At 47.5% G+C, this 16,637-nt stretch overlaps 1 protein-coding gene across 3 annotated transcripts; it reads left to right on the forward strand.

Annotated features, from left to right (window-relative positions):
• The first annotated feature begins 487 nt into the window (after positions 1-487).
• EIF3D (eukaryotic translation initiation factor 3 subunit D) lies at positions 488-16,585 on the forward strand. Of its 3 annotated transcripts, none has more exons than XM_036251395.1 (15): positions 488-604; positions 3,866-4,184; positions 4,303-4,348; positions 5,646-5,782; positions 6,605-6,690; positions 7,156-7,228; positions 8,063-8,175; positions 9,135-9,267; positions 9,825-9,972; positions 10,738-10,868; positions 11,459-11,544; positions 11,650-11,779; positions 15,390-15,532; positions 15,724-16,007; positions 16,428-16,585. In XM_036251395.1, exons 2-15 carry the CDS (start codon positions 3,876-3,878, stop codon positions 16,439-16,441), a joined length of 1,833 nt encoding a protein of 610 aa, XP_036107288.1. In that variant the 5' UTR covers positions 488-604; positions 3,866-3,875; the 3' UTR covers positions 16,442-16,585. The 3 variants fall into 3 exon arrangements, with proteins under 3 accessions (XP_036107288.1, XP_036107289.1, XP_036107290.1); XM_036251396.1 differs by having other exon boundaries at positions 3,866-3,998; XM_036251397.1 differs by lacking the exon at positions 488-604 and having other exon boundaries at positions 3,884-3,998; positions 4,108-4,348.
• The last annotated feature ends 52 nt before the right edge of the window (positions 16,586-16,637 follow it).

A 16,637-nucleotide genomic window follows, 5' to 3' on the forward strand; every position in this document is an offset into this window, starting at 1 on the left:
GTTTGAACCCTAGCGGCCACCTCCTAAATTAGCAGCTGAACAGGTTACTTAGTTTCCGAAACTGTAAACGATGAGGGCGGGGGGTTGAGAGGCGGAAATAACAATAAAACATGCCTAAGACGCTCGACTTGCCCGACCTGTGAGAATCAAGCCACGTGATTGGTTAGAAAAGGCAGGAACCTCGGGTCACTATGGGATACAGAGGGGCCGACGTGTCCCGTAAAGCATTGTGGGATACAGAGGGGACGTCGGTCGCTCCCGCCTCCAGTTTTGGTGCACGGCCGCCACGTTTCAGAAAACCCGAACGCCCTCTCGGAGCGTCGCCGAGCGCTCCATGACGGAACTGTGAACACCCTTCTTGCAGCTAGGCGCCTAGAAGGCTACTGAAGACACCTCGCGAAGAGCAGTGACAAATTTCCGGTGTGCCTTCGCTTTACGACCGGAGGACGCGAGAGCGCAGTTTACGGCAACACCGGTCGGGTTTACGGCGCCGGTCGCTGCGCGCGCACCTTTTCTCCTTTCCTCGTTCTTCGGAGTGCCTCCGATAGCGAGGTCTCTGGCGCGGACTATCTTTTGCCATCTGGGCCGGCTGAGGCCCTTGCAGGTGAGCGGCGTGTTCCGTAGGGTTTGGGGGACCTCTGGAGTCGGCTTGGTCGGGGCCCGGCCTCCAGAGGCCTCCCGGAAGAGACCCCCGGACGTCCCCTCCTGCTGCCGGTGTCCCTTCGTGGGAAGTGCCAGGAATCTGCCTTCCGGCCCCAGGTCTAGCGCACTGCGGGGTGCGTGGCACGGCCTTGTGGGTGAGGTCTCTGCCCTAGACTCCGCTTAGCGGCCAAAGATTGAGCAAATTTGATAATGTCACCTAACCCCGCTGGGTTTCAGGGTCTTTTTTAAGTGGCCAAAGTTTGAGTTTCTATGAGGTCCAAGGAGTGCCAAGCTGAGTGGTGTTCGGCCTGCCTGCAACAAGGCCCCGGCTGACTGCCCTGTTGGTGCCTCCCCATCCTGCCCCTGTAGCCAGAACAGCTGTCACACTGTTCTAACTGAAGGGCTTCGTTTCTCCTGCCGGTTCCATTCTGCTCACTTATTTTAAGTGTATGGAAACCCGGACTTGCAGCTCCAGGAAGAATGTCTGTCGGGCCTTGGGTGTGTTTCCTTCTTGAGCTGACAAAACAAGTCGATCTTTAAAAGTGTGTCTTGAGACATCTTGTCGTGCTATTAATATTAAGTACGGTCTGAAACCCCAGATCTTTTCAGGCTGCTGTCCAGCTAGAATATAATGGGAAGAGTGCTGGACTTAACAGCAGACAGCCCTGGAATTCAGGTCTATTTGGAAATGGTGGGTAGATCAACCTCTTGATTTGGCTGAGTTGCACGTTTTTATCTCTAAGGGGGGTGTTGGGGAGTTAGTGGTGTTAATGTATCTAGCGTGGTGCCCGACACTTAGTAGGAGCTCAGTAATTATTTAACGTGAACTGTTCTGCAACAGCCACCCCTTCCCTCGGTCCTCTTTTTTTTGTAGCATAACTTAAGTTCAGAGTTGGCAGATGGAGCTCGCAGGTTAATTCCGTAGCCGGCCCCCAGCTCCTATTGCTGTCACACCAGTTCCCTCTTGCTGTCACCTCCATAGAGAAGCCTTAGTCTCCCCATCGTGGGACAGTGAGGAGTATTACTAAGTTTGGTATCCTGTGTTCTTCTGTTGCTCTCCAGCCTCTGGAAATATTTGTGTATAATGAGTTTTCCTCTGGGAACTCACTATCGCAGCATTTGCAGAGGATGTAATGGACAGGTGCATGGGGTTTTGATAGGACCTGTCCGGCATCTGTCAAACGTTTGTTGGGAAGCCCTGGTTTTGACTCTCCTGAGAGGAGCTATAGCATTAGGCAGAGTATGGACTCAAGCTGGACTGCCAGGGTTCAAATTTTTCATCAACCAGCATTGTGACTTTGGGCAAATTTCTTAACTTCTCTGTGCCTCAATTTTCTTATCTGAAAAGTGGGGCCAATACTATGGCCTCTACCTCAGACTGTTGGGGATTTGATAAATATGCATGGTAAACACTAAGAAGAATGCCTGGTACTCAAATACTTATGAATATTTGATGTATGGCCACTTTTATGACTGATGGTTTCAGGTGACCTCCTCAGCCCTCTGTAGGGCTTTTGCTGGGTTCTGTGTCCACCTACTCTGCATAAGGATTTGCATTGATGGCAGAGTATTGAAGAACAAGAAAAGAAAGTTGACTCAGGACATACTTTTTCTCAGCACTCTGTAAATGTGTTTTTGCAAGTCTGAATAGTAGTTGTGTAGCATTTTACAATGAAAGCACTTCTGTGTGTGTTAGCTAGTAAAACAAAGAAGTTAGTTATTTTATACATGAAGAAATAGGTTTAGGGAAGCTAAATATTTTATGCCTTGGTGATGGTGTTTCTGAGAACCTGAACTTGGTTATTATACTTGGGAGGAAAAGTTACTAGCCCAGCCGGTGTGGCTCAGTGGATTGAGCGTCGTCCAATGCACCAAGAGGTCCTGGTTCAATTCCCGGTCAGGGCATATGCCCGGGTTGCAGGCTCAATCCCCAGGAGGGAATGTCCAGGAGGCAGCCAAGTAATGTTACTCATCGATGTTTCTATCCCTCTCTTCTCTTTTCCTCTCTATCTAAAAATCAACAAAAACATATTTTGTTTGTTTTGTATCCTCACCTGAGGACATTTTTTGCATTTATCTTCAGATAGAGCGGGAGGGAGGGAGAGAGAGAGAGAGAAACATCGATATGAGAGGGACACATCGAGTGGCTGCCACCCACACTACCCTAGCCGGGGCCCGGAACAAACTGCAACCGAGGTACATGCCCTTAGCGGGAACCATACTCGGGTCTCTCCAGTCCGGGGGCCGACATTCTAACCGCTGAGCCAAAACTGCCAGGGCAACAAAAACATATTTTTAAGAAAAGAAAAAGGAAAAAGTTAACACATTTATCAAATCTATGAGACATCACCAAGTTTGAGAAGCACTATTATTTTATGTAGCATCATTATTTTATATAACACTAAAAAAGAAAAACTGCCAATTAAGATATGACACCCCACCAAGCATGAAGTGCAAACTCATTTCAAAGATGTTACAATGGCCCTGGCCCGGTTTGGCTCAGCAGTTAGAGCGCCGACCTGTGGTCCAGAGAGACCCGGGTTCGGTTCCTGCTAAGGGCATGTTCCTCGATTGCAGTTTGTCCCTGGCCCTGGTTGGGTTGTATGGGTGGCAGCCACTCGATGTGTCCCTTTCACGTTGATGTATCTCTCTCTCTCTCCCTCCTTCCCTCCCTCCCTCCCTCCCGCTCTGTCTGAAAATGGAAAAATGTCCTCAGGTGAGAATAAAAAAAATAAAAGTAAATTAAAAAAAGATGTTACAGTGGGGAAAAATATCAACGGAATACGGTAAATTCGTTTTGTTAGCAGTCTTCTTCCCCCCACTTAATTGACTTTAGAGAGAAAGGAAGGGAGAGGGAAAGAGACATCTAAACATTAATGAGAAAGAACATCGATTGGCTGCCTCCTGCATGCCCCCCACTGGGGATTTGGCCCACAACCTGGGCATGTGCCCTGACTGGGAATTGAACCAGCAACCTCTTGGTACATGAGTCGATGCTCAACCACTGAGCCATACCTTCCAGTCTGTTAGCAGTCTTCTTAGTTACAAGTATTCACAATATTATTTACAAGAAAACAAAGAAGTAGCTAAGAGTTGAGAGTTCCCTTTCATGTGCTGCTTTTTTTAATCATTTATATCTTGGCTCACCTCAAATAGGCTGCTTTTTTTTTTCAACCTTAAAGCCTTTCTTCATGCGGCTACTTGCATTATTTGTATATTTAAGGTTTTAGAAGATGGCAAAGTTCATGACACCCGTGATCCAGGACAACCCCTCAGGCTGGGGTCCCTGCGCTGTCCCCGAGCAGTTTCGGGATATGCCCTACCAGCCATTCAGCAAAGGAGATCGGCTAGGAAAGGTACCTGCCTGTCAGCGGGAGTCTGAATCTTTAAATCTGGGGCTGCTGCTCTCTCTGAGTTCATTTCCATTTTATTCTCTCAAAAGCATTACTCCTGTGTTCCTTATAGGGACACCAGCTGAGAAAGGTTATAACCTCTGGATACTTCCAGTAGTCATAGGAGAGCTGGATACTTACAAAGGCATTGTGAGCCAGTCCTTCTGCTACCTTCCCACACTGTGTCCTCACTTTGGGGGATTTCTGGGTCAATAGAAAATTGCCTACTTGACCTGTGTGCTCTGTCTTCCCTTGTTGCTCTTACTAGGTTGCAGACTGGACAGGTACCACATACCAAGATAAGAGGTACACAAGTAAGTATTCTCTGATGGGCTGCCTAATCAGGGGATTGGGGAAATGTTACTTTTTTGGTAACCTCCACCTGAAAGTGTTCTAGGATGGAGAAAAAAATGCTGATAATAATTCATAGTTTTTAGGAGCATATTATAAACTGTGGACACTACTGCATTTTGGGGAAGTAGCCCCCAAAATTAGACTATTTATTAAAGAAGTTTGACCTTTTATAGTGGGGTATTTTCTCCCCAGTTCTGAGAAGCCATGAACCCTTTTATAAATCTGTTGAACATATTCCCATTTTGCATTTCATTGCTTGAGGCTTACTGAACCTGTGAAGCCAAGCATTGGATCCTAGTTTTAAATTTCTGGTTTTAAGATCCCAATACAGTAAATTGTTTTTTTCTCAGAGATAGTTGGAAGTGGCTATCTGGAATAGTAAGTTAAGATTATCTGAGTCTGAGGTCAACAAGAAAGTAAATCATAACCCATTAGATATGTCTGCCTTGGGTACCAGAGGATGACATTGACGGTACTTAAACCCCATATTTGCCTCTCCTGCAAAAATAAATTTTAACTCGTTCTTGCAGAATAAGACAGATAGTGGAACAGGCTTATGTTGAGTTCCTCAGATCTTGTCTTGGCTTAAAAAGTTGGTTTTTTTATCCTTACCCGAGGACATTTTTTGCATTATCTTCAGATAGAGCAGGAGGAAGAGAGGGGTGGAGAGAGAGAGAGAGAGAAACATCAATGTGAGAGAGACACATTTACTAGCTGCCACCCACATGACCCCAACCAGGGCCAGCGATAAACTGCAACCAGGGTACATGCCCTCAGCAAGAACCGAACCCAGGACTCTGGTCCTTGGGTAGACGCTCTAACCACTGAGCAAAATAGGCCAGGGCTTAAAAAGTTCTTTAGACCAGCCCGGCCAGTGTGGCTTAGTGTATTGAGCATTGTCCTGCGGACTGAGAGGTCTGGGTTCAATTCCTAGGGGGTGTGCAGGAGGCAGCCTATCAATGTTCCTATCTATCTTTTCCTCTCTAAAAATATCAATAAAAACCCATTTTTAAAAAACAGTTATTTAGACCAGAGCTTTTCGAACTTGAATGTGCATATGAATCACCTGGGTATCTTTTTTAAATGCTGGTTCTGAGTTAGTGGGTCTGGAATGAGGCTGTGAGTCTGTGTGTCTAAGATGCTCCCAGCTAATGCTAAGGGTCCCAAGACCACACTTGAATTGCAAGGCTTTACGCTAGTGTGTATTTGATAAGTCTGTAGACAGTGGTTGTTACACACTGTCACCTTTGCCTCCAGATAAGTACTCCTCTCAGTTTGGTGGTGGAAGTCAGTATGCTTATTTCCACGAGGAGGATGAAACTAGTTTCCAACTGGTGGATACAGCACGCACACAGAAGACCGCCTACCAGCGGAATCGGATGCGATTTGCACAGGTAGGTTAAGAATCAGCAGTCTGGCCATCTCAAGTCTGGCCATCTTAGGGCTGTCATCTGCTGCGAAAAATGTAACCCTGTGAATACTGATGAGAGGAAAACATGTTATAGGTCTTCCAGTGAACCCCAAGGAGCAGTGATGAACTATACTAAAGTAGACTTGACTACATCCAGGGATGCATTAAATAGTTTAGATGTCTGTTGACCAGTAGGTAGACCATCGTACTCCTGTGCTAAGAATGATGTTTGTGCCAGATAAAAGGGTGCCTCTGCGCCTATTGCCTGACTTAATTGCTAAATTGACAGCTTTATTAAGCAGATGATCCAGTTGGACCACATCTTATTACATAAAGAGGCAAACTCAGCAACTGTAATAAGAACCAGTAAAACTGCTGCAGTAAAATATGTGTGTGAAGAAATGGAAGTCTAAGCTAACTCCAACTGCTTACTCAACTGAACACCCAGGTTGTTGATTATGTAGAGTAAAAGCAGAGCAAAATGTGCAACTTGGTCCTGGCTGGTGTGGCTTGGTTGGTTGGACCGTCGTTCCGTACACCAAAAGGTTGTGGGTTCGATTCCCAGTCAGGGCACATTCCTAGGTTTCAGGTTTGGTCACCAGTTTGGGAGTATGAGAGGCAAGCAATCCATGTTTCTCTCTTCCTTCCTCTTTCTAAAATCAATAAAACACTTAAAAATAATGAAACAAATTGTGCCACTTGGATTTTGCATTCTGAACTTAGGCTAATGACTTCCCATTAAATACTGCCTACTGTAAGGCAAATCTGCAAGATTTTAACATGGATGTTTTTTCCTGATTCCCAGCGGAACCTCCGCAGAGACAAAGATCGACGCAACATGTTGCAGTTCAATCTGCAGACCCTGCCTAAGAGCGCCAAACAGAAAGAGAGGTGAGGTTCCCGTCCTGCCAGAACAAGATATTCTTCCAGGACCAACACATTCTGAAATCACTAGGCCAAAGCAGGAGAAAGGATGTCTTCCCCACTATTGCAAAACACAAAAACACCTGTCTAAAGCAGTGCAAGCCACACTCAACTCTGACATCGCTCTCTAAGGACCACTTGCAGTCAAGGCAGATAGGATAAGCGAGAAACTACTTGCAATAGACATACATACATAGATAAAGGCAAGTAAAAGGCTTAGTTCTGCTGGATTACTACTCCAGGGGGCCTCATTTGCACTAAGCCCCATGGAGCTGCTTTGTGCAGCGGCCTGGCCCAGGTTGGGTCTGCCACTGGCCAGTCTACAGATGGAGTAAAATGTGAGGACAGTATGCCTCTTCTGTTCCTTTTTTTATTAAGTCTTTGTTTTTCTTAAAAATCTGCACTGAAAGCACAATTTTCCTGTCTTTCCAGAGAACGCATACGACTGCAGAAAAAATTTCAGAAACAATTTGGAGTGAGGCAGAAATGGGACCAGAAATCACAGGTAGTGTATTCGAACCAGAATTCTTACTAGGCATTTGGTTTTGTTTGGTTTTATAACCGCTTTGAGATATAATTCACATACTACACAATTTACTCTTTTAAGTATAATTTAATGTATAATTTAAATGTATAATTCAATGGCTTTTAGTGTATTCACAGAATTGAACAATCATAACTAGAGGCAGTGTCAGAACATTTGTATCACTCTAAAAAGAAACCCTGTATCCTTTAGCAGTCTGTCCATTTACTCATATAAATGGAGTCATGCAGTATGTGATCTTTACGGTTTCCCCATGTTGTAGAACATATCAGTTCTTCATTTTTTTGTTGCCAAATTCCACTGTATGGATAGACCACGTTTTGTTTATTCGTTCAGCAGCTGATGGATATTTTGGGTGGTTTTGACTTTTTGCTATTGTGAATAATGTTGCCGTCCACATTCCTGTACAGGTGTTTGTGTGGACATGGTGAGAACAGAAGGTAAATGCAAGCACGAGTGAAGTTGCAATTGTAGAAGTTAGGTTTTCTGGATCTGATGCTTGCTGTGTCAGGGTTAGATAGCTAATACCCTGAGCGCAATCTAAATATAAAGAGCTGGTGTTTCCGGGGACATCCTTAACTGGGGTGGCATTCCCATTTGTTTTTGAGCTCCTGCTCCCTCGCTTCTCTTCTAGGTTGAAAGCTCCTGAGAGTCGGGATTCTGTGTTAAAAACAGCCAACATGTAGTGAATGTCCGGGCACCTTTATTGGATAAAAGCCTTCATACTCTTAACCTGCCTCTTGCTGATGTTTTGCACTGTCTGTAATCTTTCCCCACAATGGTTTTCCACTTCAGAAACCCCGAGACTCTTCAGTTGAAGTCCGTAGTGACTGGGAGGTGAAAGAAGAAATGGATTTTCCTCAGTTAATGAAGATGCGCTACTTGGAAGTCTCGGAGCCACAGGACATGTAAGCGGCACCTTTACCTACCTTCCACCGTGCTGTCGTGTGGGTGGGCCAGTTGGTAGTGCATATTTTCCTAAGCCCTGATATTTCCAAAAAGGATTTAAGCCACTTTCCCAAAAACAATCAGTGCGGGGTGAGGGCAAGCAGAAAGAAGTGCTGATAATTAAACTTCAGATCTCTTCGAAGTTCCTGGCATTGCAAGCAAAAGAAAAAATAAGTTATATAGCACTTTCTGGGAGAAGGAGAACGGGAACAAAGCAAAAGCAGAAAGAAATTTGCTGATGTTTAATTCAAGATTTCTTTCAGCTTCCTGGAATCCTGAGCAAAAGAGAAATAAAATTACATTGTATGGCTCTTGAGGCAGAAAGAGAACGGGTTCTTTTCCTGGCATATTTTTTATATGGTTTTATTGATTTTTTTAGATAGAGAGGAAGGGAGGGGGAGAGAGAGAGAAACATTGACAAGCGAGAAACATCTATTGGCCGCCTCCTGCACACCTCATACTGGGGGTCGAGTCTGCAACCTGCATGTATTCTGACTGGGAATCAAACCAGCGACCTCTTGGTGCATGGGCAGTGCTTAACCCACTGAGCCACACCGGCTGGACTTTTCCTGACATTTTAGAGAGCACCTCACTTCACAGGGCAAGGAATGGGAATAACTTAATGGGCAGCTAGACCCAGATCAGAAGTCAACAGGCCTGGATGCCTGTCCCTCCTCATCACGGGTCTTTAAATGGGGAGGTTGAGCTGAGTCGGTTGTGTTCACATTCTTCTGTGGAGTCACATTGGGAGTTAAGGGACCAGGGACCTGAGTGAGCACAGAGTTCATCTCCTGTTCTACCGAATACTGTTTTCACCTCTCTTATGTATTAGACTTCTGGATAACACTCCAAAAGTCTAAAAAGACAACATAAAAAGTAGGTGATCTTACTTTACATGTCTTGTCTCCTCTTCCCACAGCGAGTGTTGTGGGGCCCTGGAATACTATGACAAAGCCTTTGACCGCATCACCACGAGGAGCGAGAAGCCCCTGCGGAGCATAAAGCGCATCTTCCACACTGTCACCACCACAGACGACCCTGTCATCCGAAAGGTGCGCACCCCTCTCCCACTCAACCGCCCACTAAGAACCACCAGTTTCTATAGCCGAGGCCCGGAAAGAACAGGACCCCGGGGGTTGGGCCTTGCAAAGCCCCCTAGATAAGAATCCTCTGGATCAGACTTAGGAGGAGATGGAAATAAAGGCACTCTGCTGGCTGACCATGGGTGCTGATGTCAAGTAAAGTTGGACTCAAGACCTGGCTCTACATGTGCTTCACCTCGCTGGGGCCTTCATTTTCTTATCTGTAAAATGGGGTAAATGCACTTACCATATGCCATTGGGTTGAGGATGACAGAAAGCATTGTCAAGTGCTTTCCTGGAACATGGCAAGTGCTCAGTGAGCTGCCGGCCCACGTGACCCAGGCTGCTGACTGCCAGCTGAGCTCACCAGCCGGCTGCTGCAGCCTCATTCAGACAGCTAGAGGTGCACGCACATGTGTTATGTGTGGGTGTAGCTGTGAAGGCGCCTTACTGAGGGGTCCTGTTCCCTCGGTGTGAATGGGCAGTCAGACCTAAGGGTCCTCACTTCTCTTCTCTATCCTCTGCAGCTGGCAAAAACCCAGGGCAATGTGTTTGCCACCGACGCCATTCTGGCCACACTGATGAGCTGCACCCGTTCTGTATATTCCTGGGACATCGTCGTCCAGAGAGTCGGGTCCAAGCTCTTCTTCGACAAGAGGGATAACTCTGACTTCGGTGAGAAGCCTGTCTGGGAACAACATAAGGGCACTGAGTGTTTTCATTGGTTCGGAGCAGTTCCTTGGTAATGGAGAACGGGTAGCAGATGTCTGTCTCCCCACAGGCATCGACAGCCATGTCAGACCCTCCCAGCCTCCGCAAAGACATGGAGAAGGAGCTGTCACTACAGTCCCTTCTTGGGGCATCAGCTTTCTGAGTCCTCACAGCACCCCAAAACTGCTTCCACATGTTGCTCATTTGAATAGTACTCTCATGACTTCTGCCATCTCTCCATACCATCTTTAGCATTGATGTTTTTTTAATTGATAGGTGATTTTTACTTCAGTGCATTTATAAAGGAAAAACATGTGTGGCTATGTTTCATACCATTCGTACGTATATACGAACGTGCCATGACTGAAAGCCAGGTCACTCGACAGTAATAGCAGTGCAACAAAACAGCATAGTTGTGCTCTGTGCCTCAGGCCTTGTCTTTGTTTGAAAACTAATGAAATCAAACATTTTCTTGAGGAATCCAGAAAGATTAGAAAGGGGTAGCTTTTTACACCGTGACTGAATTTAAAGTTAGAGAATATCTAAAGTTATCCAGAGCGCTTTCCCCTTTCCCCCCACGTCCCACCTTGGGAGACACACAGTGACAGATGGCATTTCTCTGAACGAAGGGCCTGTGTCATTTTGATCGCCACATCTACTCATGATGCCCTGCACGTTGTAAGTGATTCTTTGCTTTGTGAGTGGGTGACCATGCTGCCACTTTTGCAGACCTCCTGACAGTGAGTGAGACGGCTAACGAGCCCCCTCAAGATGAAGGTAATTCGTTCAACTCACCCCGCAACCTGGCCATGGAAGCAACCTACATCAACCACAACTTCTCCCAGCAGTGCCTGAGGATGGTGAGCAAGGGCGGCATCTGGACGTGCTTGTAGTGGGCTCTGGGCAAGACATTGGGGTCCCTACCTGTCGCTGAGGAGTTTCAAGCTTGGGCTTTGAGGTCGCACTGCCTGTCGGGGAACCCTGGCTCCGCCACTCCAGAGCTTTGTGGTGTCAGCACGTTTCTTCTCTAAGATTAGAACATACTCTCACACGGGACATTGTGAGGATTCCCCGGTTATTTGACCATGCGTTGTGGTGTGCAAATACAGGGTTCAGGTGCCAGGTTCCTGCCCTGGAAGCCTCATTATAATGGAGGAGGAAATACAAGAAACCCTAAAACATATACATGTGTGCTATGCTAATTAAATGAGATACATGGAGCACACAAGAGACACATGTAAGCAGTTGATAAACGCTGGCTGTTAACACCTGTTGTGATTCATCTGCTGTGCTTGCACTTGGAAGGGGTAAATAGACTGACGGACGACAGAGCTTCCTCCAAGGCTCCAGAGACCCGGCCTGAGCTGTAACTAAGCAGGGTTGCAGGGTCAAGCCTATTGGTTTGGCGAGAAGTTGGCACTGTCTTGTAACACTGTTGTCGTCTTTGCAGGGGAAAGAAAGATACAACTTCCCCAACCCAAACCCGTTTGTGGAGGACGACATGGATAAGAATGAAATCGCCTCTGTTGCATACCGGTATGTCACTTCTGGTGGGGTATGCACAGACCTGACCCTGTATGGGGTGAAATACCTGAAATTCAGGGTCTCGGGTGACCAGATTAAGTTCCTTCTTCATTGCAGGTATCGAAGGTGGAAGCTTGGGGACGACATTGACCTGATTGTCCGTTGTGAGCATGATGGTGTCATGACCGGAGCCAATGGGGAAGTGTCCTTTATCAACATCAAGACCCTCAACGAGTGGGACTCTAGGGTGAGGCTCACTGTCACCCTCATGGGGCTCCACATCTGTTTCCTGCAGGGCATGTTGTCACGGGCTAGTGTTTGTTTTCCCCTTGCGTTTCGTAGAGAGCTACTGAAATTTTTGTCTTCTGAGTTTTTCTCCACTTAATTCCTCATTGAGAAAGAGAATATATGTTTGAGGAAAACAGCTTCTTCCAGGACTTTCTCTCTCCTTTTCTGACCTCCCACTGGCTTCTGCTCTCTGTCAGCATCTGATTCTGATCTCTCCCTATGATCTGGGTTGGCAGGTTTCCTATAAACCAGGCAGCTCTTTTTTTGACCAGATCTTTCACTTACTGTAACTCCTACCTTCTCTTCAATCTTCCGATTGCTCCCAACTCCTTCACTTACTGAACTCGGAGGTTCTGAGATTGGCTGTTACTTGGCTCTTCAGGAGACACCTCAGGTGAACCATGCTTCCTTCATTTTTCCTCCTCTTTCCACTCATGCTGGTCACCAGGATTGTGTTGTTATCCTTTCGGAGCTGAATTTGAATTGGGTGTCAGTGCTCCTGGGTGCTGCCGTCCGGAATAAAGAGTTCTCCGTGGGAAGGACAGCTTCAAGGCCAGGCCTGGGTTGGAGGAGTGGCCAGTGATACGGAGCGCAGAGGTCATGAGCTCTGTCTTCATTAAAGCCAAGGGTTAGCTTAATGCTGCTCATTGTCACCCCAGATGTTCCTTGGTCTCCAGCCCCCACTGGAAGGCTGGCTGCGACCTTAGCTCTGGGCCAGCGGCCTTTTCTTAGACTTTCCATCATGGCCTCCTATAGCATTTGGCATTGTATCCATGTGGCTTTTCCCTGTGTCACTGTGTGCATGACTCGGGTCTCACACGTTTCTCAGCTTCCTTCACATATTTTCTTTGCTGGTTCCCCTCCTTTTTGATCCCTCGTGGACCCTTCTTTAGGGTCAGTCGTCTACTCGGCTCTTTCTGCCATACTTATTTCTTTATAGAGCCTTATATCAGTTTTCTTTTGCTCCATAACAAATTAACAAAAACTTGGCATCTTAAAACAACATCCATTAGCTCGTACTTTGGCAGGCCTGAAGTTCAGCATCATGTGGTTTGGTTCTCAGCTCAGAATATCAGAAAGCAGAAATCAAAGGTGCCAGCAGAACTGACTTCTCATCTAGAGGTGCTGGAAGGAAGCCTGCTTCCAAACTCATTCTGGTTGGCAGAATTCAGTTCCTTGAGTTGTGGGACTGAGGTCCCCTGTTCTCTTACCGCCTGTCAGCTGGGAGCTCTCAGCTCCTGGTGGCCACCCACATTCCTTACCATGTGGTCCTTTCCATCTTCAGCCAGCAACAGCACTTCAAATCCTTCTCGTGCTTTGAATCTTTGTCAGTCAGCCGCATTAAGCTAACCCTTGGCTCTAATGAAGGCAGAGCTCATGACCTCTGCTCTGTATCACTGGCCACTCCTCTGTCTCCAATCTCTGCACCCAGATTTAAGAGACTCAAACAGTTGGGTAAGGCCCACCCAGATGGTCTCCCTATCTTTTCTTTTGTCCCTTTATTTTTTTTTCTTTATTGATTTTTAGGGAGAGAGAGATAGAAACATCGACGAGAGAGAACATCGATTGGCCGCCTCCTGCCATGCCCCGCACTGGGGATCGGGTCCACAACCTGGGCACGTGCCCTGACCAGGAATCGATCTGTCCACCTCTTGGTGCGTGGGTTGATGTTCAACCACTGAGCCACACCACTTGGTCCCTATCTTTTTTTATAATCCTCACTTGACAATATCTTTATTGATTTTGTTATTTTTAGAGAGGGAGAAAGAAACATCGATTGGCTGCCTCCTGCACACACCCCAATCCAGGATCAAACCCACAACCCAGGCATGTGCCCTGACTAGGAATTGAACCTGCAACCTTTTGATGCATAGGACAATGCTCCAACCAACTGAGCCACCCAGCAAGGTCTGGTGTCCTATCTTAAGGGACCTTAATTACATCTTAAAATCCCTTTTGGCCCAGCTGGTGTGGGTCAGTGGTTGAGCATCAACCCATGCACCAAGAGGTCACTGGTTCGATTCCTGGTCAGGGCACATGCCCAGGGTGTGAGCCCAATCCCCAGTGGGGGCATGCAGGAGGCAGCCAGCCAATGTTCTCTCTCTAAAATCAATAAAGAAAAAAAGGCTTTTTTTAAATCCCTTTTGACATAATAATGGAACTGACATTTTATCCTAGTCACAGGTTCCACCCATACTTAGGGTAGGAGATCCTTCAAGGGCTAGGGTCCTTGGGGCCATCTTAGAATTCTGCCTTCCCCAAGCCTCAGCTTTGAACTCTAATTCACTCTGACTCCCCATTCCATTATTTTTCTGTTAAAATACCTTGTCTTTCCAATGTCCTCATTTCTTCTTTTTTTTTTTTTTTTTTTTATTTATTTATTTATTTGAGAGAGAGAGGAAGGGAGAGGGGGAGAGAGATAGAAACATTGATGAGAGAGAACATTGGCCGCCTCCTGCATGCCCCTCACTGGGGATTTGGCCCACAACCTGGGCATGTGCCCTGACCGGGAATCAAACCAGCGACCTCTTGGTGCATGGGTCGACACTCAGCCACTGAGCCACACCGGCTGGACCAATGTCTTCATTTCTGTCATTACCTCTGGTGTGGCTGACATCAGCCTTGTTTTTTTCCTACTCACTGAGGGTCAGAACCTCGGTCATCTCTGCACTCTTGGATTTCGCTGTGAGGTGCAGTCTGTCTTCTCACTCAGTTCTGGATCTCACTGATATCGCCCCAGCTTAGGACCCTAGTCAGTGTGCCTGTTACTCTGCAGTTGTCCTCACTGGCCTCCCTCACGTCCTCCTCCCCCACCTCATTCGGTTTATCTCTGCAATTATTGCCCGAAACACTGCTTCCGTCATGCAGCACAGATTTGGGGAAATACTTAAAATGCCACAGTAAGCCCACAAGGGAACTGCCAGGATATTTTTAATGTTTGAAAGAAACACAGAGACATCTGTCAGAATACTACTCCCAAGTGGTTTGGACCTAACTAGTTGGTAACAGGGACTCGCTGGTATTTCTTTTGGCCTAGGATTGCCGTGAACCAAGAAAACTTGGGAGTGTCTGCGATGTGATGTTCATCTAGTAGCTTCCCTCTGAGTCTAAGTTCCCACGTCTATAAAAGGGGTGGTTGGAGATGATCTGCTGTGTCTGTGTACGTACGTACATGTACAGCACCAGACTCTGACCTCCTCACTGTCTGCGGGCCTCCACCTTCAGCCTCGGCCAGTATTCTTGGCCTGGTTAGCTGCAGCTCTCCCTGCATGAAACCGACCGCACGCGCATAGGGAACACTTGCCTCTGCCACTTACATGGCGCTTGTTTGGAACTGTGTGCGTGTGTTCTTGTCTAGATCAGCCCTTTTGAAGAGAGGACCCACGATTTGTTGAGAGCCTGCTATGTGGCAGGCTGTGCAAGGGAGTGGCCGACCAGGTCTTTGCCTCTTAAATGATTTCCTGCGGCCTCTCCCACTTGCTAGTCAAGCCCAGTAGGGAGTTCCGTCTCTGCCGGAGGAGGTACCAGAGCTCCCCTTCTCTCCGGTCACTGGGGTTCCCCTTCTGCAGCACTGTAATGGCGTGGACTGGCGTCAGAAGCTGGACTCTCAGCGAGGGGCCGTCATTGCCACCGAGCTGAAGAACAACAGCTACAAGTTGGCCCGATGGACCTGCTGTGCTCTGCTGGCCGGATCCGAGTACCTCAAGCTTGGGTGAGATTCTTGCCCAGTTGTGAACTCATCATCTAGAAGGCGGTGTCTGCGGGCAGGGAGATGAGGGCTTGCCTTTTTCCCTTTCCCTTGGAAAAAACATCAGGCCAGTTGTCCCCATTTGACCGATATTTGTCCCCAGATGTCTCTGGGCCAGCCTGCCCCCACCACTAACACCCCATTACCCCCACTAGTTATGTGTCCCGATACCATGTGAAAGACTCCTCACGCCACGTCATCCTGGGCACCCAGCAGTTCAAGCCCAATGAGTTTGCCAGCCAGATCAACCTGAGTGTAGAGAACGCCTGGGGCATCCTGCGCTGCGTCATCGACATCTGCATGAAGCTGGAGGAGGGCAAGTACCTCATCCTCAAGGACCCCAACAAGCAGGTCATCCGCGTCTACAGCCTGCCGGATGGCACCTTCAGCTCCGATGAGGACGATGAGGAGGAAGAGGAGGAGGAGGAAGAGGAAGAAGGTTTGTACATGTCTCTTTCTGAAGTCTCAAGTGAGCGATGGGCTGGCCAGGGACCAAGCTATATGGCCACAGTGCTCTTGAACCTTGATGTAAAACTTTTTGAGGGTTCCCTGAGACTTGACTGGATTTGGAGTAGCGTTCTCTCTGGTCCGGGAGCTGCTCCAGGAGCCATTGGGTCACTTGAAGGGGATGGGGGAAGGTGGTCTTTCAGAGGCTGGGGTGAGGAAGAAGCTTCTAGAGAAGGACAGTGGGAGTCCCCGATGTCAGCCGGAGGCTGAAGGAGAAGAGCTGCTCCGGGTCGGTCACACCGTCTTGAAGCTGCCTTTGCTTCACCAGTGGGACTAAAGGAGATGTGTTAGCCCTGTGAGGGTCTGAGAGACTTCTGACTGGCTCATTTCTCTAACATTTTGTATCTTTCAGAGGAAGAAACCTAAGTCAGACGGTGGGGTGGAGCCTGAGTTGGTAAATCCAGCGAGCCTCAGAGGGCCTTTGATGCCTGGAGGAATGTTTGTCTGATACTTGCTCTCTGGAGTTTGACAGGTGGAATAAAGTAAAGTCTCTTTAGTCTCTTACCTTCATCCATGCCTGCGTTATGACTGACAGCCCTTCTTCTCCAAGCAGCCCGTGGGA

This window comes from Molossus molossus, unplaced genomic scaffold, assembly GCF_014108415.1.
Source record: "Molossus molossus isolate mMolMol1 unplaced genomic scaffold, mMolMol1.p scaffold_m16_p_10, whole genome shotgun sequence".
Lineage (NCBI taxonomy): Eukaryota > Metazoa > Chordata > Mammalia > Chiroptera > Molossidae > Molossus > Molossus molossus.

Coding starts and splice junctions, on each gene's coding strand:
- EIF3D (XM_036251395.1), top strand. CDS start 3,876: ATGGCAAAGTTCATGACACCCGTGATCCAGGACAACCCCTCAGGCTGG. Junction 6,691..7,155: donor AGCGCCAAACAGAAAGAGAG/GTGAGGTTCCCG, acceptor CTGTCTTTCCAG/AGAACGCATACGACTGCAGA. Junction 7,229..8,062: donor AATGGGACCAGAAATCACAG/GTAGTGTATTCG, acceptor TTTCCACTTCAG/AAACCCCGAGACTCTTCAGT.